Source organism: Poeciliopsis prolifica, unplaced genomic scaffold (assembly GCF_027474105.1).
Source record: "Poeciliopsis prolifica strain line A6 unplaced genomic scaffold, Auburn_PproV2 SCAFFOLD010, whole genome shotgun sequence".
Classification (NCBI taxonomy): Eukaryota; Metazoa; Chordata; class Actinopteri; order Cyprinodontiformes; family Poeciliidae; genus Poeciliopsis; species Poeciliopsis prolifica.
Genome location: NW_026562385.1, coordinates 8,347,718 through 8,368,484, shown reverse-complemented (window position 1 = coordinate 8,368,484; position 20,767 = coordinate 8,347,718). Strand labels below are relative to the sequence as shown.

Here is a 20,767-nt window from a genome sequence, read left to right as displayed (position 1 = left end):
AGATTAGTCATTTCTGTATTTTTTTCCCCCATACATGCAATGTAAAAAAAAAAATCTGTTAGTTCGTCTTTGTATGTTGTTGTTTGATCCTCCACTGTGCTCTTCTGGTTATTTGATAAGAAGAATAAAATAAGAAAAAAACTGTTTTCACTGTTTTTATGCTCAAAACAGAGGACTTCAAACTAGAATATGGTGCAGCATATTATATATACAGCTTAATGTAAGGCATTAAGCTGTGCATATGATCACATTGTCTTGGTGCATTACTGTGAACGTTTGTGTACAGTGCCCCCTAGTGGAGGGCTTCTGGCCTAACTCATGTAGAGTCGCTCAGGGATTTTAACCGAGGCTTTTAATTTTTTTGAAAGTATAAGAAAATATTAGTTGACTTTATCAAAATTACAATCCATCCATCCAGGACTTATATTTATAATTACATTCTTACATTTAATGGCTTTAGGAAAGAACGATGATGTAACGATATTTCTGCTCTATTCTTGATTCCAAAAGGACAAACATTTCAAACAAAGACACCTGTTTTAAATTACCTTTATTAAACAATACAATAATGGAATTTGACAGCAATGCAGCTCTGGGTCGTTAGCTACAGGAGGCAAAAAGATACAAAGAGTTTCCAGCTTTCTGTGTCTTTCAACCTAACCTTGCACCAACTATGCCTGCTTCCTTTAGCAGGTGCTGACATCACAATAAATGTGCTAATCGTTTTTCTTCTTCATTTTTGTGTGACATTATACATAAAGGAACTAAAGAATCTCGCTGACTCATGCAAAACCCAACAAGCCAACATTTACAATTAGTCTCAGACCACAACAGTTCACTCGAACGGAGCTTCATTTATCAGTAAGTTCAAATATGTTCACCTACAATGACAACAGCATACTCAAACACGGCACAGAAGTGTTATTTCGCATATCCTACGAGGTATCCATGTACTCCAAAGATCTCATAGGCTCAAAGCAAAACTTTATTTACATCTCACATCCATGATATCTACAAGAGAAAAGAGGATTTGGTTCAGAATTTTATTGTTTTTTTTATGTGAATAGTATCAAAGGACCTACATGCATTTCTTCCTACAGTATACACAGTTCAGGTACAGGTTTTCACCCGTGTGCTCTTTCAAAAAGTGCCAACCTCTTCCCTCTCTCAAAATGAATAGGAATGAAAACAACTAAACGATAATTTTAGAAAGAATCTATTCATCCTGTTAGCTTTGTTGGAGAAGACCAAACATTAAACATGGCAGTTAAAAGGTATTTATTGTCATTTTGAACATTTTTCCTCTTCAGTTGTGCTAAGGTTTATAGCAAACGCTGATTATATTAATTTTTATGTTTGAAACTGAGAATTTTGTGAAAAGATACGGGAATGAACACACAGAAAGCAGCAGAGAAAGCAGAAAATGCCAAAGAATGACGATGCCACATTTGATTGTTGGCATCATTTCTTAACACAAAGTAACAATTCCAAGGACTCTTGTGCCAATTCACTCTAAAAAGTGACAATTTATGTAGCAATTTATCAAGTGAGGATGAGGGAATCAAAAGAATTGTTGTCTAAAAGCAACACTTAGGAGACTTAACAAACCAGCACCCTACAGGGATTTAAAAGCACTTCATCTTATTTTCAGTTTACCTTTAATTCAACAAAAATGATCACTAACTTATTCTTACAAAAAGTGTAACTGGAAAACATTTTTATTTCATTTCATTTAGATAGATGTCACATCTGCTTATCTTGTGACAAGCATTGTTACTCTGACATACTCGAGCATTCATCAGCCCTTTCCTGAAAACGAGTCTGTCGCAAAACACAGTTTATTTCTGTTTTATTTCACAGAGGTGTGCAGTCATTGTTTAAGTCTCGCTGTTCTCCCTGTTAAGTCTCAAAGATCAGAAGAGGAAAGATCAAATGTAACATTATTTTATATCCAGACCTTTTTAACAAATACACATCTGTTAATTACTAATGCATTAACTGTTTTAGCAGTGGCATAAAGTTGGCTCAGAACTTTTAAAAACTTGAAAATAATTGTAATTTTTTTTTAATGTTTTCCAGTTGTGAAATATATTTGCCTTTTAAACTGCAATTCAGCATATTGGTTGAAAACATATGTGCTTTATAATCATATTCTTTTGACAGCAAAAGCTTAGAACCTCAGAGTGATGGAAAGTTATGAAACCACAAGTGTTGAAAAGTCATTAAAGTGCGTTTAAACAGCTGTCTTTGCTCCAGTGTTCATGGCAGCACACATGTATGGGACGGTGAGCTTCACAGTGTTCAGCTCGGTGTTAGATGACTTAGGAAGTTGGAAATAGTCTAATACTTGTCTTTGTAGGGTGGAAATAAAAGTTTTAAGTTTCTATAATGTTGACTACATGGAAGATGCTTGGAAAATGTTTCACACCCCTCGAAACCTTTCAGGTTTTAGCGTGATAGATTTCAGAACTATGACAGTCTGAATTGAAATCCAGTCGAAAAGTACAATTAGAGAAGAGCACATGTGCTTCTACCAGCTCCTGGCAAAGAAAAAATATTTGCCCCCCACCACTGCTGATCTCCATATTTACCACAAAGGTGTTGGGTGGGGTACCAGGATTACCGAAACAGTTTATGCTAGATGTCCATGTCCAGTCTGGATCACTTCTAAGAAACGTTTGTTGCCACTGAGAATATCTCAGACCTTCTACAGCAAAACCCCCCCAAAAAACAAACACCATTATTTTTACGTCACAAAAACATGGAGTCAAACAAAACAACTCATACAAGTTTTTGTTCTGACCATAATCAAACCCTACCAAAGACTCTATGTACACCAGTTACAAGACACGGGAAGAAACATGATCACAGAAATATCACGGTAACTCCTTTCCTTTCTCGCGGTTGAACGTATTTAAATGTAAAGCGCGTCGATGAGTCACAAAGCAATTAACAACTGAAAGGAGCTCGTCTTTTTCCTGCAATCATTGTGTGCGCTTGTTTGGGTTTGGCACCGGGGGTGATGTTGTTTCCATGAGCTGTGGCCAAGCATCTGAAGCTGGACACTAATTACTGTCCAGGGTTCCTCCTTGATGTCCAAGAGGACTTAACTGGATCAGCTCCCCAGTTTTAAGCAGCATGTTCGCCTTCCTGTTCGTGCTTTGCACTGCCTTGACTGTCCCAAAAACAATGTTTCAGTAAATCAAAACAAGCAGATCTTGTAGGTACCCACAGCTTCTATAGCTTTACACCGTCCCATGTTCAATATCCTTCCGCCATGTTTCATGATGTGCTTAAAACTGACCAAACTGACTTTCTGTGACAGGCCACATGACAAGATAAAGCAATTTTGTTAATAAAAAGCATAAACCTCTTTAGGATTTATTCAGATAACCTAGAAAAGAAGAAAGCACAAAGAAAATGTGAGAAGACACCTGCAAACAGAGCTTCCTGTCTGAGCAAGCGCAGTTATAGAAAGGAAGAAGATGACACAGCGGCAGGATATGGTAAATAAAAAGCAGGAGAGGAAGAAGGGAAAGCATTCAGCATCATCATCCTCACACTCCCCCGTTAATTCCCATCCTTGCTGATGTTGAGGATCCATTCCCAAGATAGGTAGACGTTCTTGTCATCGTCAGTGAAGCAGGACTTGACCGCATATTGACCTCGGGAGATGATCCCCTTAGGCGCCTCGTCAGCGGGACACAGGAACTCCTGCTCTTCTGCTCGTGGGCCGTAGCTCCCCATCATGCACACCGCGGTGTTCTCTGCGGGACAAACACAGCACACAGGTGAGTGTTTGAGATAAAAATATAGATTTGCAGTAAACAAGTCAAACCAATCTGAACCTACTTCGTACTCCTTTCTTGTAGGTCACTTGACGATACTTCAGGCCAGACACAATATCTCTGTTCACCTGTGAAAATAACACACACACACACACACACACACACACACACACACACACACACACACACACACACACACACACACACACACACACACACACACACACACACGCACACACACCCCCACACACACACACACACACACACACACACACACACACACACACACACACACACACACCCCCCCCCCCACACACACACACACACACACACAGATTTAGACGGTATTAGCTAGTTAAAGTCTGATTTATGTTATTTATTTATTTTTTAAATTTATTTTCTCTGTCCCAAACTGGCTCTAAAGAAAATTTGTAAAATCCAATTGTGGGTTTTTGCAAAAGGCTGTTTCTGTATTTGTCCAGCAGAGGTCCCCACTGCACAGTTTCTCTTTGATTTGAGCAGTGCTCTACACACTCACACACACACACATGCATCAACCATGGGTTTTTGTTTTGACAACCTCAAAGTGGTTTCCCTTCAATGTTACTGTTATTAAAATACATTTCTGTGGACTGTCTCAAAGCAGAGGCCAACACTGGTAAAATAAATAAGCCTGCAGTGAAGCAGGACTTGACCCGGGTCCGGTTTGGGCATCACAAGCCCGGTGGTAAACAACCGATTCAATTTTTTGTAGCTTAAAGAATGTCCTTGAGGCATTGCACAGAACAGCCTCCATTTAAAAAAATGTTTTATATTAATACCGAAACTATACTTCAACAAGACCTAACCATATCAGATGAATGGAACTGAACCAAAATAAAATCCTAAATATTTTTTATTCGATCTGGATTGTTTTAACTTGTTTCTCTCCAACCAATAAGCACTCGACCTCCTCTTTCCCATCCACACACAAACAAATGTGAAGAATCCAGCTTACCTTGAAGTAAACCTTCAGCCTGTATTTGGCTCCTTCCTGTAAGGTGAAGCTGGTCTCCTTCAGAGTGCTCAGCTCTCCTGCACACAGACACAAAGTCACTAGCACCTTGCGGTTTGTGTGTTGAATACAAAATGTAAATGCACGTTTTCTCTTCTCTTTTTAGCAAACTCCAGAGAAATTAATTATAACATGCGATTCCCCTGCTCCCCCCATCTACCTTTTTTTTCCTTTCTGACTAATTTTACTTTTGTCAGGTTTACTAATGCAGCAAAAAAAAAAAAAAAAAAAAAAAAAAGAAGAAGAAGAAGAAGAAGAAGAAGAAGAAGAAGAAGAAAAAAGCATAATGGACCACTGGAGGGAAAAAACACACACACCACAATCAGAAACACATCCACCATCTAATCACTTTATATCTCAATTTAAAGCCAGCCCCGAGTCTGGAGTGCTCCCTAATGGAGAGATAAAGGAAGGAGAGGAGGAAGAGATGAAGGAGATATGAAGAAATGAGGGGATAGAAAAGCAGCAGGGATCTGAAGTGAGGAAGAAGAAAGAACGTCTGCTGTATCCTAATTTTTGTCTTCACATTTGAAAACATAAATATAAACACAGACATTTAGATTCCGGCAGAGGAACTGTGTCCCAATATTGGGTTTCACAACTTTAGCAGATGCAGTTTCAGTGAGGACAGACTAAACTTAGTTACTTCTGTAAGATGATCAGATGTGGAATTAGTCATTTCCAATCACATACCAAAAAAAAAAAAAAATATCCCAGTAACGAAGCTCATCATTGAAGTCCAGATCAGATCCACTCAATCAACAATTTGGAGTTTAATCAGTTCATCATCTCTACTGCCGTTTTGTTTTATTTCACCCATCTCCCTCCAATAACCGCAGAGCTCAATTCAACTCCCCTCTCCTCATTTTCTGATTCATCTCCTCCACTTTCCTTGGAGGGAAAGACGCAGACCTCCCTAGTGAGCGTTGGAGGGCGGAAAGTAGGTCAGTCGGGAAAGCAGTCTACCTGCTTTCCTAAAGGCTGCACACAGTGGAGCTGATATTCTGCACCGCTGAACAGAACTGATTTTTGCACCAGACAGTAATGGATCACAAGAATCCATCGCAAGGTGAAAAGCCTGGTGGAAGACGGAGGGGGAATCTCAATCTTTCTGAAGGCAAAGCAGATTTCAGATTTTATTAAAACATTTGTAAAACACGATGCAGAACTTCACTTCCAAAAAACACGAGAAACGCAAGTTAAAACCGACAACAACAAAAAGCTCTGGAAAAATATTTTCTGAACATCGGCGATAAGAACGAGCTGAATTTGGTCACATGAGGCCCGTCAATGACACAGTTAAGAAGTCAAAGAACAGCCGAGTGTTTGCAGGAGAAACTCTGGCCTTCCAACAAACAGCTTTCAGGATTTTTCAGTCAGAACAGAGATCAGACATTCCTGTGGAGCAAGTATGACCGAAAATAACCGCCTAACTAAATAACCACAGACACCAAAAGCATTTGCAAAGTTGTTCATTTTATTTATTCTAAGCAGTGTGAAAAATTGCATAGTTTCACTCCAATGAACGCATCTAAAAATAATCTCCAAACATGTTGTAAGGCAAAGTGTAAGGCCCAACATCACATCCGTTCGTCCTCCTGGTGTTTCCAAGTGTTTTATTCTACAGGCAGAAACATATGAGTCTAACATTCATCTTGTTTGGATGAATTATATGATAAATCTTTGGTTTTGTTCAACATAGCATAAAAAAACCACCATTGACATGAGAGGAAACCTGACTGACATTCAGCTCGCTTGGTGTCAGGAGCTACGGGACGCATCAATATGGAGCAACGCCCTTACTCAGCAAAACGACCCCTGCAACACCAGAACCCAACAAAGTCATCGCCGGGCCTCAGGGGACCAGAAGACTGACGATGCATCACAGTCCAAGGATAATGACTCGCACAGCGTCTGTGATGTGTGCCGTATAAATTACAGCCACATTAAAAGTTCAAAAGCTAACAGCTGCGCCACTACTGCCAACGAGTGTTTTAGATCTCAGTGGAGGGATTTTGACCCACTTTTCTTTGCTGAATTAGTGTGGAGGGGCTTGTAAAAGACACCACAGCTTCCCATCTACAAAATCTTTGTTTAGGTCTTCGTTATGTCATTCAGACGTGGACTCTCTGGTGCGCTGTGCATCATTTATGGGGGAATAAAAGTGCAACGTGAATGTTATAAAAGTCAATAAAACAACATGATTTTTTTACTTACTTGCATATTTACATAATCTATACTCAACTTTTCTATGTCACTTTCTGTTTAAGATTAGTTGAGAAAACTAAAATGACGTCAAATGACTTTATGGCAGAGTAATGGCTGTTAATTTTATTACCTTCCCACTTACCGTTTGGTGGAATTAACTTTTAAGCAATGTAGCTTGATTCAAACATGCCGACATCTTTCGACAGGCTTTGTGAATTAGTTTGCTAATTGGTTTTAAGTGCACCAGTTCCTCCTGCAGCAGAACATCCCAATAACTTAATGCTTCCTCCTCCCTCCTCCCAAAGTAGCAAGGGTCAAAATTTAACTTCAGGCAGGAAATTAATTTGTCAAAAATAGTCAGGATTTTTGTCTTCTTCTCCGCTGAGTTGCATTTCAGTCCATGTTGGTGCAACCTTCCTGGTGGATAACGACACTCTGTGACCAGCTTCCTCCAGCCTCTTCACAAAGAGTTTTGTTTTTGAAAATATGCACTATATATAATACCAAAACTTTGTACAAAACCCGACTTGTTCTTGAACAGAATGATGATCCACGATCAAAACATTTATTTAACAATAAACCAGATTTACTTTGTTTCTACTTCAAAACCAAATGCTTTAGTTAGAGTACGAGGAGATGAAGGGAGCCTTTCATCTGTACAGAAGGCTTCCTTCAGCTCCAATATATGACTCAGCCAGACTTAAAAATCTGATCGGAAACTAAAACCTGTCTGCTGATGATCGCTCACCACCTGTCCCATCCTCCGTCTGACACAGTGGAGGTCTTAGGGCTGTGGAAAAATCTGGCCTGCACAGTGTGTTCCCTCCATACGGTACAGATTTCCCTTCTCACACTGAAACATGGTGCAGTCTATCACTCTGCGCTTGGATTTTTGAAAGCAAAAAAAAAAAAAAAACATTGCAGTGTTTCATATTGCATAGCAACCAGCTGACCTTTCCCATCTGCATCCTGTGTCGCATTCACATGTTCACGTATGAATGCGTGAACGTCTGCATATGTACATTTTGAAGAGGCGAATCTCTTAGAGGAACTGAAGGTTAATTTCACCCGTTTGAATTCTGGGAGGAGTGACCTCAGACATCTTTTGCTAATTCAGGTACAGACACCAACTGTCCTCAAATGCTAATTAAAAGATTCCTTAACTCCGATGAAGACAGAAAGTGAAGCATTCCTCTGAATCCCTGCAAGGCTTCGTCCTGCTGCTGATGCTCAACTCTGCTCATGCTCACAAACCCAACTTCAGTCTGATCTTACGCAGCAGCTGAATAATCATTGAACTCAAGCAGAAAATGAATTAGATGCAATAATCTGAAAAGTGTGGTGTGCCCTTGTATTCATTCCCCTTCTCCCAAACATGTCGGAGAAGGCGCATTAGTCCCGAGCTGAACTTTTTGGCCAAAACTTGATGTGTGGCACAAAACTAACACAACAATAAACAACCCACATCTGGAAGCATGGCGGTGGTAGTGTCATGCTGTGGGGATGACTCTTCTGAAGCAAAACATAATGAAAGTAAAAGCAAACTGGATGTATAGGTAGAGCTGCAGAAGACTTCAAACTGGGGTTGGCAATGACCATAAATGAAAGAAAGAAAAAAGACTTTGTTGCAGCTGTAATTAGGAGGCAGAATGCAAACACACACAAATGAGTTGCAAACTACTTGGAAGTGTTCTTTCTAGCTCATAAACTCTCAATATGAAAGGGTGCAGCTGTAACGGTTTCCGTCTTGCCATTTGTCAGTGTGGCTCGTCAACAAGCTGAGATTGTTGAGCCAAAAAAAACGATCCGACCCAAAGAGCTGAAGATGAGGAGGGGCGGGGTACCTGTGAGGTCCATGGTGATTGGTTCAGGAGCGTCGTCACACAGCAGGACGAGTCTGGTCACTCTGACGTTGGGTTCGGTCAGGTCTGGCAGAAAGAAAAAGGTTTAAGGGAGAAAACAGTTACACTTCAAGATGATGGCACAAGGGGAAACGGTGCTTTAGTTTTAAATTAACCAACAACAGCTTGAAAGGCGTTCTTCAAACAGCAGCCACTGTTTAAATCAGTTTGTTTACAACATGGGTAGTGTTTGTACAAAGACTGAAAAAAGCCTAGATTTACAGCTCGACATCTCCTCTCCTTGTTTTTTTCATTCTCTGATTTACAGTGATGTTTCTGAAATGGACATGTTAAAATGTCATACCCAAATCTAATTCGTTTTCATTAATCTTGGTGTCAAAATAAAGCTAACACTTCCACTAGGAGCATATCTATCACAGCAGCTGTTGTAGTTTCAGAGAACTACATGAATATGAATCATGAAATTATTTAGATTCCCCCCCTATATTAAGTGTATAATAAACCTGTTAGAAATATCATAAGAAAAGCTATAAACTTCTGTAAACCAAAGATCCACATTTCCTGTGCACAGATTGAAGCATCTGAGATTCATCCTCTAAAGCCAATTTTGCAGAGGTTTTAGTAAAAAACATTTTTGCCTTTGGCAGAGGTTGGCAACTTACTAAACTTATTTTTACATGTGTAAAATTGCTTGTTTTTCATTTCTATTTATCATCTAATTATATTAAAACAATGAGAAATTTTCATATTTGACTCCAATTATAGTGAAAGTATTGGAAATCCAGTGTAAAAAAATATAGAAGAATTTAAACAAGTTTATTCACATTTTACTGGAAAAAAATCACATTAAAATCACAGAAATGTGAAAGAAAAATTGGGCACTACTAGAGCTCCATACAATGTCTTTTAGATGGAGGTTCCTTGTCGCTGACTTCTGTCCCTTCCGTACTTCCGTAGCCCTTTTGGCACAAACTCAAAATACTTCCTGCTCAGCTAAAATGCTTTTTTTTTTAAATCAGCTTTTATCCAAAAATCGGATGATTCTATAGAAACCAAAATGTGTCTGCGCCTGATTGAGTGGAGGTCCAAAAGTTCAAATGTGCCCCCATTTTCTGGGGAGAGGATGCTCAGCTCGACTCCTCCGCTCATCTTTGTCTGTCCTGATTCACAGTAACGCTGACTGAATGCAGAGCCGGGCAGAAGAGGTCGTTTAGTGTTGCAGCCATTAAGGATCCACTATCGCAGCCTGGCTCCCGGGTTAGACATGCTGAGGCGAGCAAGTCTGTTGTTGCATTTGTGTGTGCGTGTGCGTTATGCCCAGAGCAATTACCCTGTAGTGGGGGAATATTTTTTTTTAATGAACTCTGCAGTAGAGCCGGACACCAGGAACGCAAAGAGGCTCACTAACCTGGACTCATCGCCTCTGGCCCCAGCAGGGTCTGCTTGTACTTCACCAGACTTTCATCATCTTTGTCCATTTCCTGGATCTCCTGCAGCGACTTCTGAGCTGGGGGATTGTAGTTCAGGTTCCTGTCCTCATCTTCCTCCTCGATGGCCAGATTGCTCTTGTCAGCCAGAAGACCTTTTGAAGATGACAGGAGGATCAATTGTTTTACATCACAGGTTGTATATTTTAACAGTTGACTTATCGTTATCAATGAATCCGCATGCGCTTCCATTTTGTAATTTTTTTTGATACTTAAAAAAAAAAAGGTAGAACAGAAACTCTAGAAGTAAATAAATGTTTTGTCTCAGCTGCAGAGCTTGAACAGCAGAAGCAAACATTATTGGCTCCCTGCTGGTTTGGTGTTTGGTGAGAAACTCAATATAAGACGTTGCCAAATGTCACGACATAGTTGAGGAAAACCGCCATAGTTTAAAGTTTGCAACGAGAATTGTCAGAATTTAAAACCAATTTGTTGACAGCATTTGACAAAAACTGATTTGGGGTTATTTCTGTACATTATTGATTGAAAAAATTAGTTATAAGGTGTCTTTCATTTCATTTTATTTGTAATAATAGTGTGATCCAGAGGACAATCTTTACAGCAAGTGAGTGCCCAAAGAATCTGTTCATCGAGAACCAAGTTGAACATTATGTCATAATCTGCCCTCAATTCTCAGGTCCTCAAAATACAAACAAATGTAATAATAGAAACCCTGCTGCATTTCAGCGGCTCGGTATTCTGGAAGACATCTCGGAATCTGCACAATGCATTGCTTGACGCGAGCTAATTCCAGCCACACTGGATTGATTTCATCTGGGAATCTGATCCAGTGCTCATAACCACAGACATCCGATCATGTGCTCTGCGAGTCACTATTGTAATTCGACGTTTGGCTCCGACCTGCACCGTTTGGGCCCGAGCAGGTCGGAGAAATGTGATCTGACAGCAGAACTCACTATAACGTGCCCGGTAAATTCTGTTGTTCTGGTAGAACTGATTTGTTTTTGACCAGAACGGTGTGATGTCAGCTCAAAGTGAGAACATTATTGGAGATTCCAGCTGCATGTGCAGAAGCTAATTATCTGGAGAACATGAGACACTCTCTGTGTTTTACTGCACTCCAACAGCCCTGTTTAACATCCCCCGGTTCTGTTTTGCAGCTCATAATGAGGTGACACTGTGTGAATCACCCCACAGTTGTGTAGCGAGGTAATTTGATGAGTTGGAAGAGGACAAAGAAAAAAAAAGAAAATGTTTCGTGAACTCTTCTGTGCTTTACAGCACCTAAACCATCCAGTCACAGATGCCTGCATTCACAGACACAGACTGGAACAACGACAAACAGCGATGGCCATTCTTCCTGTCTCTATTAGCGATCCAGCTATGCTGGCCCTGAAGGGAAAAGCACTGCAACGAGTCTCTAAACCCAACTACACATTCAAAAACACAACATTAAGCACAATCTCTCCAAAGTAAGAAAGCACAACTCAAGGCCACATGATCTGGAAACATCAGATTCCATCGTAATCCACTTATTGTTCATCCAGAAAAAACCCCCCAAAACAAACAAACAACAAAAAAAAAACAACAGATGCAGACAACAGGTGTCACAAACACACAGAGACACAAAAACCCACCTTCCAAATTGGATATGGGAAGCACATGACTTCATAAATGATTCACTGAGCCTGTATTTACATATCAAACTCTGCAGTCCTCCCTCGCTTCAGCGTGCAAACGCACACATTTACACACACTGCCTGCTTCAAACCAGTAAGTGTGTGTGTGCGTGTGTGTGTGTTTTCCCATTCTTTGAACTCAAGGCTTCTGACCTAAAAATGAGCAGAATCTGTCACTTCTCGTTTTGAAAGGCAGAGTCTCTCTTTGAGTGCTTTGATACGGATTGTTAAAAAATAAAGAAAAAACATAAAGGATGCACGTCGCAGGTCATTTTTGAAATTTTTTGCAAAATGCAGATGAAGTTTTTCACCTGGACTCAGAACAAAGAAACAATTTCAACCCCAGTCAGAGATTTGATGATACTCTCAATAACTTACCAATATGAGAATAATTTGCCTAAACCTATCTGATTACTTCTTTAACTTCCCAGTCCATCGACTGCATCACTCAGCAGTCAATCAAGTCAGCAGTTTCTATGATAATGGACACAGTAATGCCTCGAAGCACATGGGAAATATCATATTCACAAATCAAGACATTGATACTCCTAAAACGAGTGCTGTGCCCCCGAATGTGATTACCTCCACCTTATTATTTCCTCTAGCTCCAATCAAAGTGAAAAGAATAAATTAGTGATCACGTTTATCCGTCTTCCCAGTTCCACATAAGCGAATGTCATCTCCCACACGTTGTACAGAAGGTGGATGCGATTTTAGCACCACTTCTGTGCTAGACTTGGCAAAACTTATCTACGTGTTGGTATTTACAGCTAAACCAATACATGCAGGGACAAAAATCAACACAGCAATCTGTTCTGCTTCAGGGGACGTCGCAGAGAGGAGGAAGCTCTGCTCACTTGAGAACAGAAGATTTCACACAAACGCAGGAACTCTCAAGCGAGTCCTGATTAGAAGTCAAAGATAAAACGTGGGCATCCAGGCTGGGAATGAATTATTTAAGCCGACTTCTCCGTCTCTGTCCTCCGTAGAGTGGCAGGTCATTATTAATAATAACGCCAGATAAGCAACCCTTGTTTGACTGAACACCAACATGTGAAGCTACAGTAACTCAACCGATGCGTAATGAAGGCATGGCTTTTTTATTTAAAGTGGTCTTTTGAAAGGGAACGTTTTATATTTGCCAGTTATTTGAGCTGAAAAAAAGCCAGAACTCCCCCACTTTTCTAACACGATCATCCCAGCTAAAATCTCAGCTGCCTCCGACTCAAGTAAGTCATTTTATTGTTGACTTCTTTTGAGTCTTTATTGTTTTGTTTTTTTTAAATATTAAATACCAGCTGCATTATAACTGAGAATGTTGTTCCCACAACAATCAAACACACAGTAATCAAAAGGGAACCGCATATCAAGAATTTCCCATTTTACACAGAAAAGGAGCATTTCAGGAAATATCTTTTTTGTGTGCTGCTGTTTTAAATGAGAGAGGAGCTAATCAGTAGGTAACATTATGAACTTTCACTATGCTCAGCATCAAAAGCATGGCAGTCATGTTGGGTACAAAACTTAAGATTTTCCCTAAAAAATAATCAAACCAAGAGGCTGGAGACATTGATAAAACAGCAGAGGACTGAGTGAAGAGCCCTGAGGTACTCCACTTAGGCAAACGTGACACTGATGCTCTGTGTGTGATGGGATCAATAAGACGCAAACCACAAGATGAACGTACAAACTGTTTACACTGTTGCTGTCACCTAGGTTTTAGTGACATGGACACCGGATTATTTCTACTTTAGATTTTAGGATATCTGCTTTATTCAAGTTGGAAGTTAAATCCAAAATCTGTCGCCAGGCAGGAGGATTTCATCAAAACATTTCATCATGTCGATTAAGCAGCTTAAACTTCAACTACGTTTCAAATAAAAAGGCCTTCTATCAGCTAATAACATTTTTCTCCACATTGCTTTAGATATTTGTCACCACAGATCATTTATTTTCTGTTCTTCAGCGCTGTTGTCGTCACAAAATGTGGCTTCCGCTTCATGATTTGCTCAAATCCTGCTATAGACATTTCTGCCACTTCTGACTCTGTCGCTCTTGTGGGGAAGACAGGAAAAAATAAATAAAAATAAAATATGCCAGTGGATCTCGCTTTATTCTCTGTCCCTTCCTCCAGTCCTACGCTACAGTAAAGGTGCAACATGCATTTGTTTGCATTTCACATGTTTGATTATTGCCTCTTTTTTTTTTTATCACTTTCTGCTTTCTCTCTCTTCTTCTTTCGTTGCCTGGCAACAGCTCAAAGCCAGGACGAGTCCCATTTCTTTCCGGTTTTGTCTGCAGGGGGTTTCAGGAACAAGCCTCTGCTTGTCAGCTTACAGTTTCCATCCGGAACCGAGGAGAGGCCAAATGGATCTTGGCGCATTTTTTTCTCCCCTCCTTCATGTCGGGACTCTGTGGGAGTCTGCATGTGTGTCTCTGACGTACTGGGTTATAGTCCTGGGAGTCTCGCTGTCGCCGCTCTGCTCTAATACTTTAACTAGACCTCCGAGACACAGAAAAGGACACACAGTGGAATATAAAGAGGAGGCTTTTAAGGTCTCTGCAAAGCCATTATCACAATTTACAATGAAAGAATCGGCAGTGAGGGAACACTGCCGGCACTGCGGGAGAATACGAACGCTTTGCAGCCGGAACCACCTTGTGATTGATGCGCAACCTGCAGCACATCTGAGCAAATGATCAACCTGGTACCACCGCACTGCTGAACATAAAAAGATGACGTTTTCACTATATTTATACACAGCGGAGAGTTAAGGACACATTTAGCTGAATGCTGTTTTGAAATAAATTGTGACCCTTAAAAAGGCTAATGCAGGAAATAAATTCTGTTTTGAATGCATGTGCGTGTGTTTTTTTTTTATTATTGAGCAGTTTTATTTGGATGCAAATACAAAGCAAACGAGTAAAAATATTTGGTTCTTGAAAGTTAATTTGCTCCATAAGCACCGTGTGATACTTTTGCAGGCATGAAATCATGTTTCTGAAGCAGATAGATCTGTTCATACAGAAGCACTTATTGAGCATTATGTGTTTTTATAGATGTAGAGGCTTCAGGAACATCAGAATTGGATCAAAAAATTATGATTTTTACCACCCTTTTCAACTCCAATCACCAAAATTCACCATGAGTCAATTGCAATGTAAAAAAAAAATTCAAATTTGAGAAATATACTGTATTTAGTGTAAGCTGTAAAGTTTCTTTCAGAGATGTACAATGTATGGCGTGATCGTTATTTTGGGGAGAAAAAAAACAAATAAATTAAAATGTAAGCATGCTTTCAGACATGATAATATAAAACTATGCAGTGAAATTTTACACCTCAAGAAAGACAGTGAAGCAAAAATGCTTTTATAGCCTCGTTTTTGCATCTTGTTTTATAGCTTGTCAAAACAAGGGCTAATGGTGAGAAGCCAGTGTTTGCTTTTTATCAGCCAATTCAGCGCTGATAAAATAGTAAAGAAGGCAAATTTTGCAAAGGAAAATATTTAGTGTTTGAAATATTTGCAATCTGTTGGTGGGAGAGTAAAGGCCCATTCAGAAAGATCATTGGTTCCTGCAGTGATCCAATCTGTTCAATGGATTAAACTGCAAATATATATGGACACATTTTACTGTTTTTACTGCAATAATATATATACATGAAAAATCAATACCTATCAAAAATTGTATTTTTTGTAAGTGAGATGTGCTAACATGTCAAAACAGAGACAAAACCTTTAAATCAATTTGAACCTGCTGGGCACCCATAGATTTGTAGTCTCAGTGTTTTCCAGTCACTATGGACTTTCCAAAGTTTCCAAACGTAGTTATTATCCACTTAGAATCTCGTCAGAATAATAAAAAGTCATAAAAAGCTTCTAAGTATTTCATTAAAACCGTAGAAGCGCTGACATAAAGTGTGGAGGGTAGATTCAAAGAACTTCTTCCCGCTTCATTGCATTGAAATGCTGCTTTCTCTTTGGATTCTTTTCCCCAAGTTCCCAGTCAGAGGAACAAGAACGTTCCCTGGAGTCGGAAACCACAGAGAAACTCAGTCTGGACACATGACAAATATGTGTAAATATTTGGGCGACTCCTGACGAACAAGTATTTGGTAGGTTTTATTTTATTTTATTTTAGTTCCACAGCTGCTGCATCTCCTGACTGGAGCAGCTCAATAATTCATAGCAAGATGGGATGGTGGTTCTTAATATAAAAAAAAGAAGAAGAAATCATTTACGGAAACAACCGTCAGATACAAAAGCGGGGGGGTTTTGTCAACTTTGCGTGCGGTTTGCGGAACGGTGAAATAACTGAGCTACAACACCATGTCCCTCAAATCCAGAGTGTAATGCTTGTTAAGAAACAAATCCTGAATTTAATGCTGCTCTTCACTCAGCCCGCTTTGATTTGAAGACGATGTCAGTCTCCTGCAATTCATGTTGGTGCAGCCGAGCCCAGCTTGTCCTCATGAGACAGCAGGTTGTCTAATTGACTGACTTGATCCTCTCAGTCCACTGTTGTCTGTCAAATGTCCAACGCTTCCCTCTTTCTTCCCCTCATTTTATGACCAGTTATTCTTTTTGTTGTTGTTACCAAACCTTTCTGGAGCTCTGCCCCCTCATTCTCTTCTGGCTTCATCATTTCGCCTCCTACTCGTGTTTAAATCAAAAATATAATCTTACCAGTGTTTAAGTTAAATGCTGATGGTAAGATTGTGGAGATGTACGTTTTATCTTCTGTGAGAGGAAGTTGAAACAGCAACCAAACATTAGATTTTTTTCCCCCCATGTCATTGGTGATCAATAGATGAATAGATCTCCACTATTCCTCAATTGACTTGACAACGTTTGTACATTCGACTGTAAGTATGTCACGGTGGAATATCTTTGCACCAGAATGACTGGATTTCTAAAGTCCTGCTTTACTTGTGGAAAAAAATCTGAAGTGAAATGTGTGAAACGCAAGTCACTGACGATGCGCCCCCGTTTCTTATCATCAATGTGCAACAGGACGGATGTCATAGAAATGTCCAGAGTTGGTTTCTTCTGTCGTGACAATTTAAATTGTCAACAGAGACCCATTGTAGCCTCTTCAAGCATTTGGCATGCTGATGTGAGTCCTCACCAGGGGGCAGATACAGAGGGTGTGCATGGCGTGATATGAGATAAAAACACAGTTGGCTCATTGCTGCAATGTTTGTATGTTAAGTTTTGTAGCAATGGCATCACTAAGTTGTGATTTTCAACAGTAATAGGCGTAGAAAACGGGTCAACTTTACCTGCACAGTCTATAGATGGTTTTTAGTTGATAAAAGAAGATAAGGTAAGAAGCATTCATTTTAAATTGAGTTATTTTTTTGTAGATATTATACCATAGGCAATGAAGCAGCCCCCAGCATTATGCTGCTACCACCATGCTTGGCACTCAAGCACCTAACAGTTTATGACCGGGTTGAGCTTCGGTAACAGTTTCATCGTTCATGAAAGCCGATTTCCACATCTGACACAAAGTGGCAGCTTGGGTCAAATTCAGTGTTCCAATATGATATTGATGCCAATCATGTACTAAACATTAAAAGAACTAAGTGATGCACCTTTCCAATAAATAGAGGTTTATGCACCAAATGTTTAATGTGATGATAAATTAATGTCATGGTGAGTGCATGCAGGCTTTAATTGGGCATTCTCAAGCTGTATTCTGCCCCGAAAAAACCAGATGGCGCTGCAAACATCGCCCTCTCCTTCCATTGCCAAGTCAACCGGACAACCCTCACCTCGCCCGCCCCCCCGCTGTGATCACACAAAAGGCAGGTGGAGAAAGAGAAAAGGAAATTTTAAATCTACCTCGGTACAAGTTGCAACTTCATCCTTCATGAGATCGGTCTTCCAATTCATCCTCGCTCACACTAATCTCCCCTGCTTGAAGGATCTCTCTTCAGATTACCTCAGCTGGGTTTGGGATCGCCCTGCCCACTTTTTATGTCTCTCTCTCTTTCTCATGTCTTTAAAGGAGCAAAAGTCACAGTTTTTCACGCTACATGTAGCGGGGAAACCCCAGCATTATTTCTCCATCTGCTACTCTCAGGATCTGCTGCAGTATATCACACAAACACACACCTGGACACACACACGCAGCTGCCCTATACTGAGTGCAGACACAGAAGGAGGGATCACCGCTAGATGTGAGAGCAGATGTTGGTGACATCATTTGACTACTGCACATGCTGCATCAGCATGCTTACACACACATTTTTTTTTTCTTTTTGGCGTTGTTACATTCTAACATGCAAAATTTCAAATAGAAGAAAATGAGAGGAGAAAAAAAGTGAATAGAAAAAGAGGCAATTTTGGCAAACATTTAGCTGTCCACGCCCTTAAGATGATCTTATTGGAAGCAAAAAGAACAAAACTTGAATTTGAGTGTCTTATTCCATCGCCTCACCTCTGTAGCACATGGTCAACCAGAGCAGCTCCAGCACCTGACCCCCCAGCTCACACACGTCCAGACCCAGCATGGCTCCCTGCCGCTGCGCTCTGCTGAGGACCGGAGAGGCGACGGAAACCTCCACAGGTAGCAGCAAAGCAGGAGAGAAAAGGTCGGAGAAATCCGAGGAAGTCTCAGCAACAGGGTCAGACCAGCATCTCCTCTGCCGAGGGAGCACCAAGCAAAACCAAAAATTATACGTGCGTGTGCTAGTAGTTGGAGAGGGTGGAGGCAGAAAGCGAAAGGACACACACACAAAAAAACTGTGTGGGAAACAGTGGCGGTGGAGCAGTGAGGGGATCCTTGGGTGTGGGTGTGGATGTGTGAGTTGGAGAGAGTGAGGAGGGAGGGATGGAGGGATGGAGGGATGGAGGGAGGGAGAAGGCAGCAGAATCAGCTGGCTCTCCCTGCTGCTTTATCTGAAGTTCAGTAGGTGGAGAAATAAGAGACACTTCAACACAATCAGGTGTCATTTTATGTTTATTTGAACATTTTTTTCTTGGGAGCAAAGACAGGAAGGCAGATGCTGGCTTTGCGGGCAGAGATGTTTGCAGCTGTAGTGTGTGTGTGTGTGTGTGTGTGTGTGTGTGTGTGTGTGCTGCACTCAGACGCCGGCTATCAATTCGCAGACAAGCAGCAACCCCTCCCCTCCTGCATCCCTCCCTCCGCTCCCTGTGTCATCAGCCCAGCAACTGCAATGAGCTCATCCTTTACCCCCTCCTCCCTCTCTCTCTCTCTGTCCACTCCCTAGTTCACTCCTCGTTTTGCTTCCCTTCTTTCTCCACTTCACTCCAAGTCATGCCTTTGTGCACATCTGTTTCTTTTCACTGCTTCTCTTATGCCATCCACTCTCTCCTCTCTTACATCCATCACTGCCCCCTCATCTCTGCATCTCCATATTTCCTCCTCTGTCTCCCTCGACCACACCCTGACAACATCTATGTCTGTCTCACATTGATTTCTATCCCTTCCCCCCCCCCAACTTTGAACATCACATTTCTCTCTGACTTTTTTTCCCGCTCCCCTCCCGCCCCTGTCGGAGCGTCAAGAGGCTGCGGTGCTGCTGAATGCACAATGGGGGTCGCTCTCCTGCCCCCCCCAACCCCGTTGACACCCAGACACGCTCCTTTTCACACACGTCTGCACACACACGCTTCATTAATTCATCATTCAGAGGTTATCCAGCTGTCATGTAGGATGCCAATGGAGGTAAATTCACAGTCTCACTTAGGCTCTGGCAAACAGCAGTCAGACGCCTTAAAACTCCCCCCTCCTCGTCACTCTGCACAACCACAAACTTTGACGTTGTTTTCGGAGGGATTTTATGTGACTGCATAAAATTTTTTTTTTTTTTAAATAAAAAATTATGTGGAAGTGTGATGTTTTGTTGCAGGTGCAACTCTTGGCTGAGATTTCTTCTTTGTGCAAGTTCAGTGAGACTGGATGTTATAGTCCTAAACCCTCACAGTTCTGCCTGTGTGTTTGGGGTTAAAGGTCAAGCTCCGCCTCAGCTTTGATGAGGAATTCAACAAAGATCTGCTCAAAAGTTCAAAATGTTCATCGTTTTATAAACCCCATGACCTGGGAGGTGGAAACTTTTCCACACAGGCTTGAGGAAAAGTTTGTGAAGATGTTGCAGATCTTTGAACTGCTAAGTGGCTGAAGGTTTTTAATTATTTATTGGAGAAAAAGAGCCTTAAATTATGACCAGTATCAGTAAATATAAGATAGGGGCTTTTCTTTCTCATCTGAAAACTCCCTGTGTGAACATAAGATTACTTTAGTTATTCAAATTTTAATTTGATTTTGTCTCTGACAAAAGCAAGTTATTATTCTAATGAGCAGATTAGTTTTGTTTAATTTAATTCTATTAATTGATATCACGGGTCCTAAAAGAGCTCGATGGAGAGGACGGGGACGCCGCAAGTGCTCTTCTTCCTGCTTGTTGAGTAAAAGCCACAAGTGCCTGAAAAACTTGGAACAGAAGATGGATGGATGGATGAAAAAGTCAAAATAACAAAAATTTACCCCCATTGGATTGTCTAGAGCTGCAAAATACCCAAAGCTAATTACAATATTTTCTTCCATATTTTTCCAAAACTTTGACCGTTTGGGAAAAAAAAAATCTTGTAGATGCACAAAGAATCAGGGAGCAGCATAATACTTGCACCACTGCAGAAGGAACTTTCACTACAGTCACAAACAGTCATTAATATTAAAGTGATTTCTTCAGAAACACTA

The 20,767-nt window shown here is 40.7% G+C and overlaps 2 protein-coding genes across 2 annotated transcripts in view; one reads left to right on the top strand and one right to left on the bottom strand.

Annotated features, from left to right (window-relative positions):
• Positions 1-20,767, top strand: part of LOC129363100 (protein shisa-8) — a 281,634-nt gene that overhangs the window by 256,829 nt on the left and 4,038 nt on the right. The gene's annotated exons all lie outside the window — the stretch shown is intronic.
• arhgdig (Rho GDP dissociation inhibitor (GDI) gamma) lies at positions 534-18,838 on the bottom strand. The gene is made up of 6 exons (XM_055034966.1): positions 18,485-18,838; positions 10,321-10,494; positions 8,895-8,978; positions 4,786-4,862; positions 3,853-3,916; positions 534-3,767 (listed from the first exon to the last, which is right to left on the bottom strand). Exons 1-6 carry the CDS (start codon positions 18,555-18,557, stop codon positions 3,571-3,573), a joined length of 669 nt encoding a protein of 222 aa, XP_054890941.1. The 5' UTR covers positions 18,558-18,838; the 3' UTR covers positions 534-3,570.

Excerpts from the sequence above, each read along its gene's own strand:
- arhgdig (XM_055034966.1), bottom strand. The coding sequence starts at position 18,557 with ATGCTGGGTCTGGACGTGTGTGAGCTGGGGGGTCAGGTGCTGGAGCTG. Across the intron at positions 10,495-18,484 it reads GTTGACCATGTGCTACAGAG|GTCTTCTGGCTGACAAGAGC; the intron begins GTGAGGCGATGG and ends CATCTTCAAAAG. Across the intron at positions 8,979-10,320 it reads GCCAGAGGCGATGAGTCCAG|ACCTGACCGAACCCAACGTC; the intron begins GTTAGTGAGCCT and ends TCTTTCTGCCAG.